Source organism: Dendrobium catenatum, unplaced genomic scaffold, assembly GCF_001605985.2.
Source record: "Dendrobium catenatum unplaced genomic scaffold, ASM160598v2 fragScaff_scaffold_186, whole genome shotgun sequence".
NCBI classification, from domain to species: domain Eukaryota; kingdom Viridiplantae; phylum Streptophyta; class Magnoliopsida; order Asparagales; family Orchidaceae; genus Dendrobium; species Dendrobium catenatum.
Genome location: NW_021318648.1, coordinates 72694 through 93233, shown reverse-complemented (window position 1 = coordinate 93233; position 20540 = coordinate 72694). Strand labels below are relative to the sequence as shown.

The 20540-nt window shown below is 33.9% G+C and overlaps 1 protein-coding gene across 1 annotated transcript; it reads right to left on the bottom strand.

The window, feature by feature from the left end:
- Positions 1-5308: 5308 nt before the first annotated feature.
- On the bottom strand, positions 5309-19897 carry LOC110096273 (oxidation resistance protein 1). Its single transcript, XM_028692902.1, has 8 exons — positions 19596-19897; positions 16792-17249; positions 16633-16705; positions 16400-16480; positions 16224-16287; positions 8592-8679; positions 8366-8450; positions 5309-5596 (listed from the first exon to the last, which is right to left on the bottom strand). Exons 1-8 carry the CDS (start codon positions 19713-19715, stop codon positions 5558-5560), a joined length of 1008 nt encoding a protein of 335 aa, XP_028548735.1. The 5' UTR covers positions 19716-19897; the 3' UTR covers positions 5309-5557.
- Between the last annotated feature and the right edge of the window lie 643 nt (positions 19898-20540).

Here is a 20540-nt window from a genome sequence, read left to right as displayed (position 1 = left end):
CTTTACCAAATTTAAATTCTCCAACAGAAGAGCTTCCTTCCAATTTCAATGCTGTTTAAAAAGTTTCGATAGCTTCTAGTAAATCTACTATATTTAAATATGCTAGGAAGGCAACAATTTTGAATATTAAGCATTAATAAATTTTCCTAATTTGATTTCCTGGAATGCGAGAGACTTTAATAACTGGATAAAGTTAATGCTTATAAACATCTGCTAAGGAAATTTAATATGAATTTATGTTGCATTCTTGAAGCTAAAGTAAAGCTGGATCTTGTTGATAATCCTTAGTTTGATGCAAAGCATATGATTTTCCAGTAAGAAGGTAGTTGTCATAATTTTAATTTTCTAATGCTAGCAGGATTTGGTTAAAATGGAATGTTTCGTGTATTTCTTTTACTACTATTCTTTCTACAAGTCAGTTCATTCATAATATTCTTCAGATTGGTTCTTCTTCTTTTATTATCACTGCGAATTATGCTTCTGATTTGGCTGTTGAAATAATTATCTCTGGAGTGATATTCTTAATTTAGCTTCTAATATTTCTTCTCCTTGGGTTTTTTTAGGAGATTTTAACTATTGTAGATTTGCTAATGAGAAATCTAGTGATAATACTCTTCCTTGCAGCAAAATGTGGGAATTTAATTTTAAACTTATTAAGTTCTCTTCTATTGTGCATTTTTTTTTACTTGGTTCAACCAGCAAAGTGATAATCATATTCATATAAAATTGGATAGGGTGTTTGTTGATAATAATTGGTTGGATCCTTTTTCCATTTTCTTATTATTTAGTGGATAATCATTTTTGTTCTGATCATTCCCATCTTATTGCTTGTAATAATAATAGGGTATTTTTTAGTAATAGTTTTCTGTTCAAGAATTATTGGTGTAAAAAATCTGAATTTTGGAATTTGCTTATTGAGGTTTTTGTTAATTCTCCTGTTAGGAATCCTATTAATAATCTCTATTTTAAACTACATATGCTAAAATGTTTAATTAAGAAGTGTGTTTGGGCTGCTTCTAAGCATGTTTCTTTTTCTATAGAGTCTCTTCAAAAGCAGCAAAGTGATTGGTTATGCCAGATTCAAAAGGACCATTTGAATCAACATCTTAACTTAGCTCTGAAAGAAGTTAATAATCATCTAAATGATAATTTCTCTTTATGATCTTCTTGGATCTTTCAAAAGGTAGACTAAATTTTGGTTTCCTTTATTCTAAAATTTGGTGTAGACAAAATTTTAATAGGATTAAGGGGCATTTCTTCTACTCATGGGATTATCTCAGAGCCTAAAGGCATCTTTGATGTTTTTGTGCAGCATTTTAAGTATGTTTTTACTTCTCCAAAATTTGTCATTGCTTCTTCTTTCATTATTCCAGTTGGTAAGGTTCTTCAAGATTTTCTTTGTTCTCCTCTCATAAATATGGTTATTGTTGATGAGGTCAAGAAGGTTATTTTTACTAGTCCTTCTTTAGCTTCGGGTTCATATGGTTTTACTTTCGAGTTTTTTAAGAGCACTTGGAAGATTGTTTGGCATTTTCTTTGTAAAGATGTTCTTTATTATTTTAATACTGGCTTTAAGCCTAGGGCTGCTAAAGTTATAGCTATTTCTCTGATTCCTAAAAAGAACAATGCTCCCAATGTTTCTGATTTTAGGCCTATTGCTTTATGTAATATTTTTAATAAGATTGTGGCATGCAAAATTTTTGGCTAACAGGTTGCATGGGGTTATGTCTTTTATTATTCATACTATTTAATATGGATTTATTAAAAAAGAGGATATCTACTGATAATATCATCCTTGGTGTTGAACTTTTAAGAGAATTCAATAATTCTTATAGAGATATTTTTTGTGCAAAATTAGATATCATAAGGCTTTTGGTATTGTTTCTAGAGAATTTTTGCTTACTAGAATGACTCAGAAATGTTTTCCTCAAACCTTTATATCCCGGATTCAAGGGTACATTGATGATGTTTATTTCTCTATTATTCTTAACGGTTCTCTTAATGGGTTTTTTAGCTCTACTTAGGGTATTCGTCAATGATGTCCTCTTTCTCCTTATCTTTTTTGTATTGTTATGGATGTTTTTCCTAATATTCTTGATGATAATTCTCATAATAAAGATTTTGAGTGGGTGAAGACAACTGATGCTCCTTTATCTAATCTTTCATATGCGGATGATCTACTTATTTTTGATAAAGTATATTGAGAATGATGTAAAGCTTAAAGATATCTTGGTTTATTTTTCTATTGCTTATGGTTTGTTCATTAATAATTCTAAGAGTTCTCTTACTTTCTTTAATAATCATCATTTAGCTGATGAAATTAGTCAAGTTTTAAGTATTACTATCTCTCAGCGTCCCTTAATATATTTGGGATTGCCTATTTCTAGTAAAAGAATTAAGATTTCTTATTATCAACCTTTAGTCATATTACTTTGCTTTTGGCAGGTTGGAAAGTAAAATTGCTTTCTTTTGTTGGAAGGCCTCAATTTCTTAAATTTATTATTTCTAATGCTATTTTCTATTGGATTATGGGTATTTCTCTTCCTAAATTCTATTTTAAATTTATAAGAAAAATGTGTTATAATTTTCTTTTTCATATTGATTCTTCTAGTAGGAAGATTCATATAATTGCTTGGAAAGAGGTTTGTAAGTCAAAGAATATTGGCGGTCTTGATATAATTGATCATCAAGCTCTTTATTTTTCTTATAGTTGTTCTCTTATTTAGTGAATCATTAATGACACGTCCTTTGGCTAGCTAGTTGAATCAAATTTAAGTACATTTCTTTTTGGAATCCTTGGTTTCAAGTTTTTATCTTTTGGAAAAATATTAGCAATATTTCTAGAGACATTAAAAGCAAGGTTTTGTTTAATATTTCTCCTAATAGTTCTCTTTTTTTGTATTAGGATCCTTGGTGCAAGAGGAAAGCTCTTCATAAGCTTGCTGGAATTTATCCGGATTCCTCTTGGAGTAGAAGCATGTTGTTTTATGCTTGAGATTTTCTCGTTATGCTTGGATGGAAATATTGAAAGGTCTTTACACGTCTGATATCCTTGTTAAAAGAAATTTGAATGTTCATCTTTCTTTTATTCTTTGTTTAAATGCGGTAAAGAGTCACAATCATCTCTTTTTTAATGTGATTTTTCTTTCCGCATTATTTCAAATTTTCTATCAATTTAAAATTTTTTTATGCTTAGGCCTAATTTGATTCAATTAATAGATTATATTTCTTATCTTCATTTGGATTCTAATGTTAAAAATTTATTTTTCATGTTTGTTTGTTATTCTATTTATTTTATTTGGAAAGAAAGAAATAACATAATATTTGAAAATAAGCATTTTAGTGCTGATTTGGTTGGTTGTTTTATTAAAAAGGCTATTCTAGCAAAAATTTTCTAATGGGATTCTTTTCATTGAATTAAGAATTTTCTTTATTAAAGGGAGTTTATGATTTCCTTTGTTAGTTTGTGGTATTTTCTAAAGAGAGTTTTATTTTTCTTGAGTGTTTTGTTTGGTTGTTTGGGCTATGATGATTGGATTCTACAGTCTCTTCTTGGGTGATTTTGCTCGGCAACTAGGTTGTTAATCTTCGGTTCGGTTATTTTAGGAGGTTTTCTCCCTTTCTGAGTCCGATTGTTGTCGGTGTTCTGGTCTTTTCTGGAGTTTTGGATTTTTGAGGAAGATGATGCTTTTTCTATAATTACTTCCATTAGACAGTGGCAGTGGCGGAGCCACGGTGGGGGCACTGGGGGCACGTGCCCCCACCGGCTCCATGAAAAAAAAACTACCGCCCTCACTGCCTTCTGCCCAACCTTGCCACCGACGCTGTCCTCCGCTTCAACTCGGCTTACAGTCGTGCCAACATCAACACTCCACCTCCGTGCTTTGCTTCGTACTTGTCTCCTGATGCCACCACAAGCACGTTAACATCCTCACCTTCATCTTCTTCACTACAGACTTTCTCACCCTTCTTGTCATTGCCTTCTTAAATAGAGTATACATAAGGAGACTGCTCTATCTCCACATCTCAATCCCCTCGCTTTTTTACAGCATCTCCATTTCTTCATAAAAAGAATCCCCTTGTTGACTTCTTTAGAAAGAAAAGAGAAACTAAGCCATTAAAATATTAATAAAAACCTCTCATCTTTAAGAGAAACAGAGAGTTTCCCAAACATGACAGTAACCTGCTTCCGAAAAAATAAAGTAAGGAGGCTAATACATGACGGCCAAAGGCGGAGGGAAGCGGTTCCACAGGGGCACGGCCATGTTTTGGAAGAATTATTGTTTATTTTTAATAATGTATTATTATTATTATTTATTTAATTGTGTTGATATTATGATATTATATGATAAGTTGAAACATAACTTTTTTATGATTATTATAAAAAATGGCTAAGAAATAGAATTAGGCATTAGCATAAGAATGATATTTTAGTCATACATTAAGAAATAAATATTATTTGATTGTATTGATATTGAAGTAATTATTAAATTTTTTTAGAATATAACGAGTAAGCGTTATAAGTTATTATTTTTTATCTTATATTTTATCTTTTTAAAAAATAATAATTAAACAAACGAACAAAAAACTATCAACATCGGCCCAAATTTAAATAAACAAATTGAGAGAATATTAAAAAAAAAGAAGTAATTTATGCCCCCACTGAAGAAATTTCCTGGCTCCGCCCCTGGACAGTGGTGTAGTTTTTCTATTTGTACCCATTTTCCTCACTTAAGACCAGGTCCACCCCTATTTATTGATTAAAAAAAAAAAATAAGCTTGGCAACTCCAAAGGAACAACAAACAATTGTTTGCCGTTCTTCCGTCGCTTCAACCAAACGGTAATTTTGCCGCTATTTTATGGCGGGTGAAAAATGCGACGCCAATATTGACATCACACTGTTCAACCACTAAATTTTTCTGTCAACGAGATGATGAAGCCCGCAAAATAGAGAAAGACAGTTAGTTACAAGACGATGAAGCCCGCGGAATGAAGTTCGATTGGAGCAGCATTACCGCATTTTAGAGTTTTGCTATATTTTGCAGTGAAAAATGGAATTTTCGGTTGGAGGTGCCTGAACGACAATCTCTCTCCAATATATATATTTTATTCCACATTATTATTAAATCCTAAAGATCAAATCCTCTGTAAATTAAGGCTTTATTTGGAACAGCTTTTAGCTACTAATTTTTTATGATTTAAAAAATATTATTAAAAAATTATTATAAAAAGCAATAAAAAAAACTATTCCAAACGGAGTCTAATTTATATTAAAAAAATCAAAAGTCCAACAAAAAAATATTTATTAAAAAAAACTAAAATTAATCTTAACTGTTTGCATACATCAAGTAATTGAACATTTAAGCACACATGACACACATAATTAATAAAATATCCCCATTATTTAATCTCTTATAAAAATATTTCTAAAAACTCTGTATTTATGACCTATTACTTTAAAAAAAAAAAAAGGAGATACAATATAAATGAATAAATGAAATAAATAATATATAAGTGGAAGAAATAATGATGGTAGAAGCAAACTTCCTGGACTGATTAGACGAGGTAACGGGAAGAATGGGAGAAACTCCAAAGCTGCAATGCAGAGCAACAAAGCAAATAAATATCAAAATAGCTGAGACTGGAAAGAAGCTAAAATTTGAAAGAATTCAAATTATATTTCAATTTGAGATTCAGCTATAAATGGAAAACTTCCCAGATAAATAGAATGAATGCCTCCAGCATGAAGGATCTGAATGACTTGTCAACTAAATTAGTAACTGGATATGATCGTGTGATTTTTTTAGGCCATCTTACAAGCCTAATCATGTCCAGTGATGCTTGTGAGAATTATAACCCGCAATTAAATCTGAGCAGTATGTTTCTTACAACAACAACATCAAGTTTTTGTCCCACTATGTGCGGTCGGCTACATGAATCATTTTTCTCCGCTGTCATCTTAAAAGTCAAATTCTCGTTTAAATCAAACAAAGAAAGATCATTTCTACTATTTTCTAACAAAGTATTTTTAGGTCTACTCCTATCTTTCTTAACATAAGTCAAATTTAATACATCTACTTTCCTAACCGGTCCATCGAAAAGCCGCCATTTTATGTGACCAAACCATATAAGACGGCTTTCTCTAATCTTATCTTCCAGTGGCACTACTCCAACCTTTTCACGTATATGCTCATTTTGTATCACATCTCTAAGGGTAAAGCCACTCATCCACCTGAGCATCCTCATCTCTGCAACACTTAACTTAATATTTTGCTTCTCTTTTAATGGCCAACATTCGGCACCATAAAACATTGCAGGTCTAACCACCATCCTATATAATTTTCCCTTTAGTTTGAGGGGGATTTTTCGATTACACAACAAGCCCGATGCATTCCTCCACTTCAACCATCCAACTTGAATTCTACTTATAATATCACCATCTATTTCACCATCACACTGAACAATTGATCTAAGATATCTAAAACATGTACTCTTATTAATGACTTGATCATCCCAAATCACACTGAACAATCCCGCCGCAACAACTATTATTACTAAAATTACACTCCATATATTCAGTTTTAGATCTACTCAAACGAAATCCTTCATACTCTAAGGTTGACCTCCATAATTCAAGTTTACCTTCAACTCCCTCTCTAGTCTTATCAACAAGAAGAATATCATAAGCAAAAAGCATACATCAGGGTACAACCTCTTGCAAACATCTAGAGATAGTTTTAACAAATAAAAATTCAATTAGCCATTCGACCGTCTATTCCAGCCTCGTTAATTCGAGCAGTCATGAAAATTATACAAAAAATTACTTAACATTTACTTTAACTTTACGCAATTTTTGGACTTTAAGGCTTACGCCTCAAAATATCTTAAGTATTATGCCTTGCCTCACAGACAAAAAACGCATAAATACTCAATTGTGCAATTTTAAGCCTTGCGCTCTAATAATTGTGTCCACTGATTCTTTACCGGTCCCTTTTAAAGTTGTGATATTTAGCCAACAACCTTATTATTGAACTCTCTATCAAATACCATTTATACCCCAATATAATTTTCAATATTGCCAACATACAATAGCTTATAACAATCCCTAATATTTTTGGATAGTTTCCTATTTCAAAATTAACTTTTTAGAATCATTTGATATTTATTACCACTCTAATAATTGTGATAATTGTGTCCACTAATTCTTTAGCATTCCCTTTAAAGATGCTAAATTCCAAATAATACATAAAAACTTGGTTAGAGACTTGCTCGTCACTTATCTACATCATTTTGAAATTGGGTTAATTATGGTACATTATTTGCACATGATGTCTCCAACTAAGCATCACATGGATTAAGTTGTGATACAACACTTATAGATAACATCCTACCCACTACTTGCCCTAATTAACTCTAGGCGTGACATGTAACTTCTAAGAACACTCTAGCTCACATGATTGGCTATCAACCTATGATCAATCTTAAACTTTCTAGATCAAAACTTGGAGTCGACAATGTCGTTTTATGAGGTGGCCTAAACATGTGTTCATGAATTTTTGCACATGTGATGATGCAAAGCCTAATGCCCAAGACCTCCATAAGAAAATATGAAAACCAAAAATAACCAAAAAAAAAAGCAAAAAACTAAAGATGTATAGGAATAAATACAATATGATTTAATGATAAATACAATATGGTGGAGATGCTAACAATCTCTATAAGTTAATATGCAAAACAAACAAAAGAATAACATAAAACTTGGTTAGAGACTTGCTCAGCACTTATCTACATCATTTTGAAATTGGGTTAATTATGATACATTATTTGCATATGATGTTTCCAACTAAGCATCACATAGATTAAGTTGTGATACAACACTTATAGAGAACATCCTACCCACTACTTGCCCTAATTAACTCTGGGCTTGACATGTAACTTCTAGGAATACCCTAGCTCATTCGATTGGCTATCAGTCTATGATCAATCTTAAACTTTCTAGATCAAAACTTGGAGTTGACAATGTCGTCTTACTGAGGTGGACTAAACATGCGTTCATAAATTTTTGCACTTGTGATGATGCAAGGCCTAATGCCCAAGTCCTCTATAAGAAAATATGAAAACCAAAAATAACAAAAAAAAAAGTAAAAACTAAGATGTATAGGAATAAACGCAATATGATTTAACGTTAAATACAATATGGTTGAGATGCTAACAATCTCTATAAGTTAATATGCAAAACAAACAAAAGAATAACATAACAAGAAAAAAAAGTGAGACATCGTATTTTGAACTTCAATGCTTGAGAAGAAATAATATGGGGTTGTATAGAGTAAGAACTAAGAACGTTAACATGTTTAATATTACCTCCACATTCTTCAATTCAAAATCTTCAGTGTGAGCCAAGCACATGTTCCCAAATGTCTCAGAAGGTCCACTTGTCCCACGCAATCTTCCAAAGAGAGCAATATCAATAATTTCTTAGTTTTTTTTTTAAGTTTCATCTATTTTTATTTCCCATTACAGGTTCTTCAAAGGGTATTTGAATAAGGAGTTGCTAAATAAGTACTAGAAAAGCACTTGATATACTCACAAATCCTCTTCCAGGCATATTGCGAAGCTACCACCACCACCAAAAGCTAAGAATTCATTCAAGCACAAATAGTAGAACCTATTTGCACCTATGCAGAAAAGCATTATTAGCAAATAAAATCGAAAATAAATTCTAAAATATAAGCAAATTTATGGACAAGACGGAACCCAACTGAAGAGAAATTTATAAACAAGGCAAAAATAAAATTACACGCTTCATTTAATTGTTATTAATCAATTCCACAAGACCAAATCGATACTTTTAAACAACATTAACAGATTTTAATTATGACATTAAATTATAAAGGCAAATGAAACCCACGTTGGAACTTACAATAATTAAACCATAAAATATATATATCCATGATTAAACACAAAGAAGTATGAATCCTGAACCTCAACATAGCATTATTATTCATGGAGCTTACTAATTCCGTAGACTATGGCTCTTGTATTCCTTTCTTCCACTCCATCCTTGAATGCAGTATCTGACTTCACAAATCATACAACCCCACAAGTTCCTTCATGGTATTCATCATGGATTGGAGTAACCTAACTTCATCTGACGCAACCTACCTGCTCAATATGAATGAATGCGTTTCCACTTTTATAGTTTTCATGACTTGGCTCATATAAAAATCTGTTATGAGTTCCAAAATAGGTTTAAATTGAGTTCTTCATAGACCAACACATCATAATCCGACATCAAGCCATTGATTTAGTGAAGATAACTTCAGTTTGTTAAAATGAGCATACTTATGTAGAACAAATCCTCTTAATATTGTTTTCATAAAGACACGAATTCATAAATGGACTTTTCTTCTTTAAAGAATTTTTTTATAAAAGTTATAAGGTGGTTCAAAAAGAGAATTTGATTACACAAAATGATGTATTAGTTATAGATGTATATCTTATAGGTATAAAGCAAACAATCAAATAAGATAATTGTCCTAAGATGATAATTTTTAAAGACAAATTGCTAAAAGAGACATTGAAATTCTTTAGTAGGGTCAATCCTAATTCCTAATTTGGGATAAGAAAGCTAGGCTATTAAGAAAATTATCATATAAATTTTAGAAGACTTGAAACAAATTGTAAACAAGCAAGGAGACTTGATGGAAGAGTGAGGATATGCAAAATGCTATTAAGAAAAAAAAATGCATTTCAAAGAATGGCAAAAATAAAAACAAGTATAATGATTATAAGCCTGATAATAAGTGTAGTGATGAAAACAAAAGCTGTAACTTTTAATTATTTATACAATAGGTTCATAAACGCCAATAACAAAAACATATGCACAATGGCACAAAAGTCTCCTGAGCCAAAGTGAATAGAGTGGCATGTCCTATTGCAAAAATAATATAAAATATCAAATAAATTATTAACAATTCAATAATATAAGAGAGAAAATATCTCAAAAATAATAAATGACATATAAATAGAACATATAATTGCTTCAACATACTTGAAAGTTGACAAAAGACAATAAGATTGAAAAATAAACTATCAAGGCAAAACAAAGTAATCAGGTTTCAACTTAAAATTATCATGTGCATATTAATGCATAATACAAGAATAAAATGATAAGCTTTAGAGAATAGGCTGGAAACAAAACAAATAGTTTGTTTGCAAGTCATATATTCATCAATAATTACTAGCCATCCTTGGAACATTAGCATCAACATCATACGCCAAAATAGACTCACCTTTTTTCATTATCATCATCCCCAAAATCATAATGTTGTTCATCATTTTCGGGTTCATTTACAAGCATGTGAGGCCTAAATCAAGATTAATTTATTTTCCTTTATATCGATCTCAACTATTGTAGTTTCTTTCATAAACATCACTAGCTCTAGCAATAATACTCAATGTCAACCACTTCATCTAACTTATCATCCACTTTCTCTATCAAATACTAATTAGCATCATTTCAATAAAAAAATCAGATCATTTATATAACAATGATTTTATCTTCAAATCGTGGTGATATTATATTTTGCATAAACCAGGCTGCCATTCCTACTTAAAATCCTGAACCAAAATAATTAAAAAGCCACTCAAAAAATCAAAACAAAAAAGAGTGCACTATGTGCACTATGCGATATGATGCATAGTGTACAAATAATGCAAATAGCAAGAGCTATTTTTTATTTAAGTGTTTTGCCACGCCAACAACGTAAGAAGTATGTCTATGTACGATATGAGCTATAATGTGCCTTATAAAGTATAAATGTGCTTGGGACAAAGGAAGCAGAAAATAATACATAAAATAATTAAAAGTAAAAGATAAGAGATCGAAAAGCTTCAATCAACTTAGGTGCATCAAAAGCAAATATAATACTATCTCAATAACAATGAAAACAATAAGAAAATATGAAAATGTTACTTTGAGATATTATTAAAAAAGAGTTTTAAGGGAAGAATAATTTGGAAGAGCATATGAATAAAATAATGAGTCGTTATAAATTGATCCAAGCAAAATCAAAGTTGAATATGATGACGTGGTTATTGGCTTTTTTTCCAAAAGAGAGAGAATGGTGGACATAAAACTTATTTTTGACTAAAGGCGTGAATTTTTTGTTAACATGGATTGGTGATTTTCGACTCATCTTTGACATTGTTTAAAAAAAAAAAAAACTAAAAGTGGATTGCAAGATTTTTTTTATATCCCAATACTTGCACATAAAGTTGGCATGCAAGTTGCTGTAGCAGGGTTTCCTAACTAAAAAGTATTTTATCTTTGAGATTTTTAAATTAAAAAATGAGATTAATCTAATTTTGATCCTTTGTCAACATTATTTATTAACCTAATCTATGATAGGTCTATAAATAGTGTTCTATGGCATATAATTCAGAACTTTTAGCACAAAATAGCTGATGTCATGCCACCTCTCATTTTAGAATTAATCTCAGTCCAAACAACATCGTTCAATAGTACAGAAGCAGAAAACTCACAATCAGAGAAAACCCACAAGTCACTCCACCTCTTTTTTTTTTTTCCTTATTTTTTTCTTTAACTGGAAACTAATAAGGTTAATTGATCTCCAAAATACTCCAAACTTGAGGATATAATGTTCCTAGTGATGCCTTTTGGCCTCACTAATGCCATAGCCACTTTCCAATCCCTCATGAACAAGGACTTCAGACCATATCTCAGGAGATTTGTGTTGGTGTTTTTTGATGATATCTTGGTTTACAGCAGGTCAGAGGAAGAGCATTGAGAGTACCTTAGGAGGGTTTTAGAGGTGTTACAAGAGCATCAGCAGAGGGTCAACCTGAAGAAATGTTGTTTTGCCAAGGCCAGGATGGAGTACTTGGGGCAAGTAGTTTCTGAGGGGGTGTCAGCAAATTAGGCCAAATTTGAAGCTATGTAGAGATGGTCAGTGCCCAAGCATCTCTGGGAGTTGAGAGGATTCCTAGGACTTACAGGCTACTACAGAAGGTTCTTGAAGGGGTATAGTACCATCGCATGCCCACTGACAAAGTAGTTGAAGAAGGATGGGTTCTTATGGGGGGAGGCGGCCACAATAGCCTTTGAGAGCTTGAAGAAGGCCATGACCATTGTGCCGGTCTTGGCCCTACTAGCTTAGTGGAGACATATGTCTCAAAGTATGGATTGGGAGCAGTACTCATGTAGAGACATCGACCCATCGCCTATTTCAGTCAGGTGTTGATAGCTAGGGACAAACTGAAATATATTTATGAGAGGGAAATGATGGTCATCGTGTTAGCCATTCAGAAGTGCCGACCCTACTTGCTAGGCTGACATTTCATTGCCAGGAGACTCAGGACAGACCAACGAAGCCTGCAGTACTTGTTGAAACAGAGGATAGTGAAAGAGGAGCACCAGAGATGGCTGCCAAAGTTGTTGGACTATGATTTTGAAATCCAGTATAGTCTGGGAATGGAGAACAAAGCAGCAGATGCCTTGTCTAGATGTATGAGAGAGTTACAGAGGACAGCAGTGTCGATACCACTAATGCTGGATTAGGAGGCCATTAAGGAGGAGAGTGCACGGGATGAGGAGTTGGGAAGGATTATAGTTGATTTATTGAAGGAGGGGAGTAGCCACCAAGGGTAATCTTTAGAAGGTGAGAGGCTTCTATACCAGGAGAGATTTGTGATGCCTAGGACATCAACCCATATTCCACATATGCTCCATGAGTTCTATGGGAATGCAATTGGGGTCATTCAGGGGTGCAAAAGACATACAGAAGACTAGCCTCAGAGTTGTATTGGAAGGGGATGCATAAGGATGTGAAAGAGATGGTAGCCAGATGTGAGATATGTCAGACGAATAATTACATGGCCATGTCTCAGGAGGATTGCTACAGCGCTTAGCTCTACCATGTCAGGCGTGGGAAGAGGTATCCATGAATTTGATAGATGGATTACCTCGATCGGAATGGTTCACAGTGATTTTGGTGGTAGTGGATAGACTGAGCAAGTATGCTCATTTCATTCCCCTACGTCACCCCCTACACAGCAATGACAGTGGCATCAGCGTTTATCAAGGAGGTGATCAGATTGCATGGGATACCAGTGTCTGTAGTATCTAATATGGATAAGGTGTTCATAAACCACTTTTGGAGGGAGTTATTCAGACTACAAGGGACCGTACTTAAGAGGAGCACCGCCTATCATCCGCAGACAGATGGGCAGACGCAGGTGGTCAATAGGAGCTTGGAGACATACCTATGATGCTTTGTGTCAGAGACACCCCGGATGTGGGCCAAGTGGTTAGCATGGGCAAAGTAATGTTACAACACTTCATATCATTCTTCTTCTCAAATGACCCCATTCAAAGTGTTGTATGGACGGGATCCACCTCACCTAGTGCGTTTTGGGCATAGTAGCACCCCAGTTTCTTCAGTAGAGAAGTATTTGGAGGAGAGAGACAGGGTGTTGGAAGAATTGAAGAGGCATCTGTTGAAGATGCAACAGATTATGAAAAAACAGGTGAATGGGCACAAGAAGGATATTCGGTTTGAAGCAGGGTATAGGGTGTTCCAAGCTTTGACCTTATAGATAAAGAACGGTTGCTAACAGGAGGAACAAGAAGCTAGCTCTAAGATATTTTGGCGTCTATGAGATAGTAGAGAAAATTGGAGTAGTGAAGTATCATTTGAGGTTGCCCCCTAATGCCACCATACATCCAGTGTTTAATGTATCAGAATTGAGGAGAGTTGTAGGGCATCACATAATGAGTTCGAAGTTGCCAACAACATTGACTATATATTTGGAAGTGATATTGACTAGCTCCAAGATATTTTGCTCCTTATGAGATAGTTGAGAAAATTGGAGCAGTGACATATCGTTTGAAGTTGCCCCCCAACGCCACCATACACCCAATGTTTTATGTATCACAGTTGGGGAGAGTTGTAGGGGATCACAAAGCTAGTTCAAAGTTGCCAGCAACTTTGACTAAAGATTTGGAAGTGGTATTGGAACCCCTTGAGTTAAAAGGGGTGCGCCAGGGAGGAGGGGTAAAGGAGGTGTTGATCAAGTGGAAGAAGCTCCCAGATTATGATGCGACATGGGAGCCTTATGAGGAGTGCAAGATCAATTTTCGTCTTTCCATCTTGAGGACAAGGTGATTCTTTGGGAGTTGGGTATTGATACACCTAGATTGGTCCAGCCGGCACATCCCTTGGGTCGGTTCCAAACATACAATAAGCGCAAGCTTGCTGAACAGCCGGCTCAAGGGGTCGCCTCCTTACGAGTGGGGTCCACAGCATAGGGAAGAGAGAGAGAGGGGTTGTTTAGTCTATTTGGTTAATTTTATGTTTGATTTAAGTAGGAGTTTGCATTAGGGTTAGGGCAGGCATGATTATTATGGCTGTTTTTAGTCTTGGAGTTTCGTTTTAGGCTCTAGTGGCATCTAGGATTGGAGAGATAGATCCTCCTCTCAAATTGAGGATCACCTGTATCTTGGTATTTTCCTTTCGTTATCTTGGGTTATTGCTATAAAAACTATTGTTTTGTTGTTTTCCATTAGAGTTGTGGACTTTTTCTTGTTATTTTATCAATATTGTTAGATTTTACTTGAAATCTTCAAGTATTTCCTATCATCATCATGTTTAGTCTGGACATCTTAGACAAATTTTTAGCCAGACAATGGCGCTACATTTGGTATGCAACTAAAATAGCAGACTCCATCACAACATTCCACATACAAGTCGGACTTCGCTAGTGATAAAAGTCTTTGATGTTAGAATCAATTTAGGCTTGTGCCACAGCTTCCCCTTGCATACCTAGCTATGTTGACCAGAGTCCACGCCATTTTTGAACTTTGGATATATTTGTGGGCTCCGAAAATTCGGCCTCAGCCTCCACTCGCTTTTTCTTTTTCGGCGAGGGAGTTTTAACGAACTAAGTTCCGAGGTAAATTTTGGAAGGCAGATGGGTTTGTAGATAAGACACTACCCAGAGATTTCGCCCTCATTTTGTGAGGACTGGACATTATACGAAGGTCAACAATATTATATTCCACAATCTTCATTACAAAAAATATTAGACAAATCAATAATCTGATAGATTATTGCTTTCAAATATTGATAATCTGGAAGTGACCTTTTCACTTCTTGAAACCTTTAGTAGGAGGCAATTAGCATATAACCTCTAAAGTTTGCAAGTTTAGAATAAGCCAAACTGCCAAAAAGTGGAAGGAGCAATCCAAGAAAAATAATATACCAACAAAAGACAGTAAACATCACACCTCTCTTGACAATAGGCATCAGGAAAAATCAATAAAAATGCTACATGAAAAATAATTATCATTGACAACGTACAGTAATTGAGAAAATGATGAAAGTGCAATAAGATATTATAAACACACCGCAAAATGGAAATAAAGGTTCAAATAAAGTAAGTCTATATCAGAGCTTGGACAATGTACAAAAACGCCATAAGATCAAGCGAGAAGACTAATAAAAAGACTGACTGGCATGCAATAGTCAATATAAAGTGATCCATGCAACAACTGTTGGGATGGTACTATAGAAAATTAGTTAGGAAAAAAAAAAGCATTGGAAAGAAAGAGAGATCATTCTAGGAACTAATGCAAAAGTGGAGCTATCAAGCATGCAATCAACTCTCCAGCCTCCTTTATCTACTTCCATCTTTACTCATTGCTTCCATCCATTTCCCTATATGCCCACATCAATAAAAGTAACGAACATGAATCCCCAATTCCTTTAATGCTATTAAATAATTACCACGCCGAAAGTAAATTGAATAATTCAAAGATGTTATTGGTGTTGCTCCCTCCATATACTAATGACGATTACTGTAAGTACAATGGTAGCAGAGCTTGACAAAAGGAGCATGGAAAAGAGAACAACGAATCACGGTGCAAACACTAAAACAAATTAACTGAACTTCAAGATTTTCTCGGCTTAGGTAAATTTCTGAAAAATCTGTGGATTTTCGCATAGCATTCTGCTGAAGTTGAACTAAAATGCAATAATAACTGAACAGTCGAACATTGTGCAAATTGACAACATTTTGGGTGCGTCATTAACAAAATTTCTTTTGGCAATACAATCTCTTCACTGTTCGCTAAATGTACTATAACCTAACATATATTTTTTTTTCAAGAAAACAAGCCAATTATTATTTGAATGCTTACCGGTTGCTCTGAAGAGCCTTGGTTCCCCATATCTTGTCGTGAATACGAAAGTTTGACTTGTACCCTATCAACATAATATTTTTGGTCAAATTTTCACCAACAAAATTAACTACAACAATCAAAAGAAACATTATTAAAATTTTATATAGGTATGAAACGAGTTAAAAAGAAAATACTTGGTATTTTCTTTTGATTGTAGGCTTTAGAGGACTATCCAACAAACCACCAAATACAGCTCCTTGCATGTCTCCAACAACCTAGCATACAAAGTCATCTAAATAAATAAGACCTGTTAAAATATTAAAATAATGTAAAACATAGAAGGATAAAATTCCAAGAAGAAAAAATATAACATTTCACCAAAGCGTACAAAATAAATTCTAATTTCTATTTTCTTTCTAAGACGTACTAGTAAACATGGACCCGTAACAGTAGCACTCCTACGAATTAGTGTTCGAAGCGATATCCCATGCTTCATGGAACTGCCCTTCATTACAGCAGAAAAGCAGCACATCAGAAACAAAATATATTTTAACCATATACTAATAAAGTAAGGCATAGAAATTACCTATACAATAACACCCATTGACATCCTTTCACAATGTTAGGGAGGCATGAATGAAGGAAGTCAAACAAATCAGCAGTTACAAACGTTGATTTCTCCGTAAGATGGGGAATCAACACTGATGAGGCTTTTGAGGAAGACGACTCTTCAGTTGTCTCTGCAGCCTTAACACGCCTTTCAGAAACATCAATTTCATTTCCTTTAGCAACAGAAGATGTAAGATCAATATTGATTTCAGGTTCGTCAACCTTGTCATTTTCCAACGGTCCATCTTTGAAAGCAGAAATGCTAGATTTCGAACTTCTAGAATGTGATTGAGATGGAGATAATCTATGACCTTGAGTACTACACGAAACTGTTTGCCCAACACCAGAGCATGTAGCAGGGAGCAGAGAGAAAAAAAATGAAGAAAAAGTAAATCTCTTCTGGGAAGAAATTTCATCCACGGCAACAGGTAATGCCTGCATTATAAAAAAATGTGCAAACATAGAAATAAGTTGTACAAGCAAATGAAAGGATTTATTCCAGTTAGGGATCATTAAGGCGATAATTCCTTCTAAAATCATGCTTAGAAAACTCACTCAAATTGAAACAATTCAAAACTGTCACCTAGATTGGATAATCTCAGTCTGAAGAAATTCACATCGCATGAAATCATCATATAAATTTTATATGGATGAAAAATAAAAACAGAATCATAATTATTCGGCAATTACTTAACCTAAAAGAAGAAAATTAAGCTGTATACCCACAAGTATTTCTTTAAATAAATCTAAGTAGATTATTACTAGGTTATATCATGAAGTTCGATAAAAATTTCAATTCAGTAATTTGACTGAAAACACTTGAAGATTTTAAGAATTTCCTATCAATCTTTGGAAAACAGCAAAAGCTCTCAGCAAGAATCCACACAAAACCCAGAAAAACAGTAGATAATTTGTATTATTTGATGAAATAGAAACGGAAAATAGAAAGATATAGTTGATCCTCAATTTGAGAGGAGGATCAATCTCTCCCAAATCTCTAGACGCCGCTAGAGCCCAAAAACTTAAACCTAAGAAATCTCAAATTTCAGCCAAATTCAAGATGCCCTGACCATAGGAAAACAAACTATTTACTGCATACAATTGGTCATGGAATATTCATAAATTCAACCCTAAATAGTTGGTTTAAAGCTAATAATGATGACAATTTTCAATAACAAGCTCTGAAAATTCATGATAAAGTTAAATATTAGGCAATGCTTTTGCCATTCTGATTGAGGAGCTAACACATTCATGCCACAAACACTCAACTAAGGCAAGGGCACCACCTACTTGCCTTATATCTTCTCAAGCAAATCATTTTAAAATGGAAAGCAACTCTCTTTGGCTAAGAGAGCCTCCTGCAAATGCTTTAATTTAGAAAATTGGTAGAAATCACTTCCCTTTACTGCTTTTCATCTTTTAATTAATGTGCAATTTATGAAAAGAGAAAATAACCAAAACGATCCCCGGACTCTTTACGAAAGATCAAAATGATCTCCAACTACATTAAAGGATGTTTTTAGTTCCTTTTTAAGAAGTTGAATGACCAAAATGATCATTTAATATAATTGAGGACTATTTTGATCTTTCATAAAGAGTCAATGGACAATTTTGATACTTCTCTCTTTAGGAAAATGATGTCAACCAATAATGAACTTATACCATTAGTGACAGCCATATTCTTCTTTTAATGTTACTTTTCATTTTGTTTGATTTTAACTTACTATTATTCCAAAACCCCAAAAAATATAGTAGAACTGCATCTAATCCACAATAACCAAAAAAAAACTGCCAGTTTATGCAGTTTCTTTATACTTCACACTTGAATAAACGTCATTCTTCAACTAAGAGCATTTCAAGACATTCTAAAAAATGACTTGAGAAAAACATGCCATTAAGTGACATGCAGAAAACATAGAAGAGGGAAAGCCGCGGAGCACAAATTTTTTAAGGAAATTTAGTATTTTCGAGCCCCAAGTCCATGTCACAAGTTAACCAACAAAATTAGAAGCAAATATACCTTTTATATGAACAGTTTGATAGATAACTCCATCCTCCCAAATACGGGACATCGGTTACTAGTACTACAATCACATTTCGTCAAGACTCAAGAGTTATAATTGCAAGTCTCCGCACTACAAGCTAAGTCCATTTAGGTTATTTAAGCATTTGAGCTTAGTGTGAAATCAGAAGAACAGCCATGAGTTTGAGCTTAGGATGTTATATTGGGTCTAAGCATTTGTTCTAGCAGAATGATCCTGTTCATTTCAAGCCATTGTGCTTTAGCTTTCAAGATAGTTGGGTATCAAGTTTTGACAAGTGCTAGATCCTCCCATAAGTTCGATTAATTCTTGGCCCATTCCCAGTCCCACCATTTAATTTCCGATTTCATTAAGTTCTTATTTGTATTAGCCTTTACTCAAGACGCTACAACAAAATGATCAAATTGCATTAATATCCAAAAATGTAAATTCTTTATAGCTGGAAAGACACATCCAATCCCTCATTGCCACAAAACTGTTTGCGGATCGTCCACGTAAAAACATCATTGTCATCCTTAGCAACTTCCTTCGAGTAGCATTCATTGCACATAATACATTCAAATAAAAAAAGGCAACTCGAACCAAACAAAATATACCACAATTTGGACATCGAAAAGATAGCAGATCCAGAAACAAACAATAAAATATAGGAACATAAATACAGGACAACAACAAACAACTACATGCAACAACAAAATGGCCAAATGAGAGGGATGATTCGGGGACGGGGGATCCATACCTGCGGCTTTGATGGGCGGCAAGTAGGGGAAGAATCGCCGTCGTTGTGAGACACTGATGGAGTTTCATAGAATAGGCGGGAGATCTTGCTCGCCATCCTCCTGTCGTTCGATGTGTTCATGATCCCAGCGTGGAAGGGAGACCATGCGTCGGATCCAGAACGGAAGAAATCCTACAGCTCCCAACCTTGGCGTGAGGTTACCGAAAGAGGAGGGAGAGGTCGCAGATACCTTGACGAGAGACCGACACAGGATACTCTCACCGCGGCCTTCCAACCGTCGCGAATTTTAGCTCACAGCTTTAAGTTTTTTTTTTTTTTCTTTTTCGCTGTTAAAAAAAACTTTTAAATTATTTTCAATAATTATAGATTTTTCAAGTTGAATATAACATTATTTTTACAAAAAATATCTCATTATAAACCTTTCTTAAAAATAATAAAAATATTATAGTCAAATAAATCTAAAATTAAAAGAGTAAAATACAAAAAAAAAAAATCCAAACAATCTTTAATTTAATCTCTTTGATGTAATGATCCTTATAGAATAGAATAATAGCTACATTTTTTTATATGTAATGTATAAATTTATAATTAATTTATTTATAACAATACAATCAAGTCTTGAATAGCACATAAAAACTAAAATTTTTATTTTTTAATTTTATCAACTTTTTAAATAGTTTTGCTGCATCCAGGAGTATTTGCGGCGGTAAAGAAATAAAAAGTTTAACGTCTTAGCATTGTACGAAAATTCGGCACGCAATCAGATAAGAGAAAGGGTCTAGCATTTATGAGACACCAAGATTTTTATGTGGAAAACCCCTGAAAAGGGGGAAAAACCACGGGGCCTAGCCCAGTTTGAATGAATCCACTAGTATTACAGTCGATTACAAATGAGGCCCTTCCTTGGTGGAAGGTCTTAGCTTGATGTACATCTTATGGAGTACA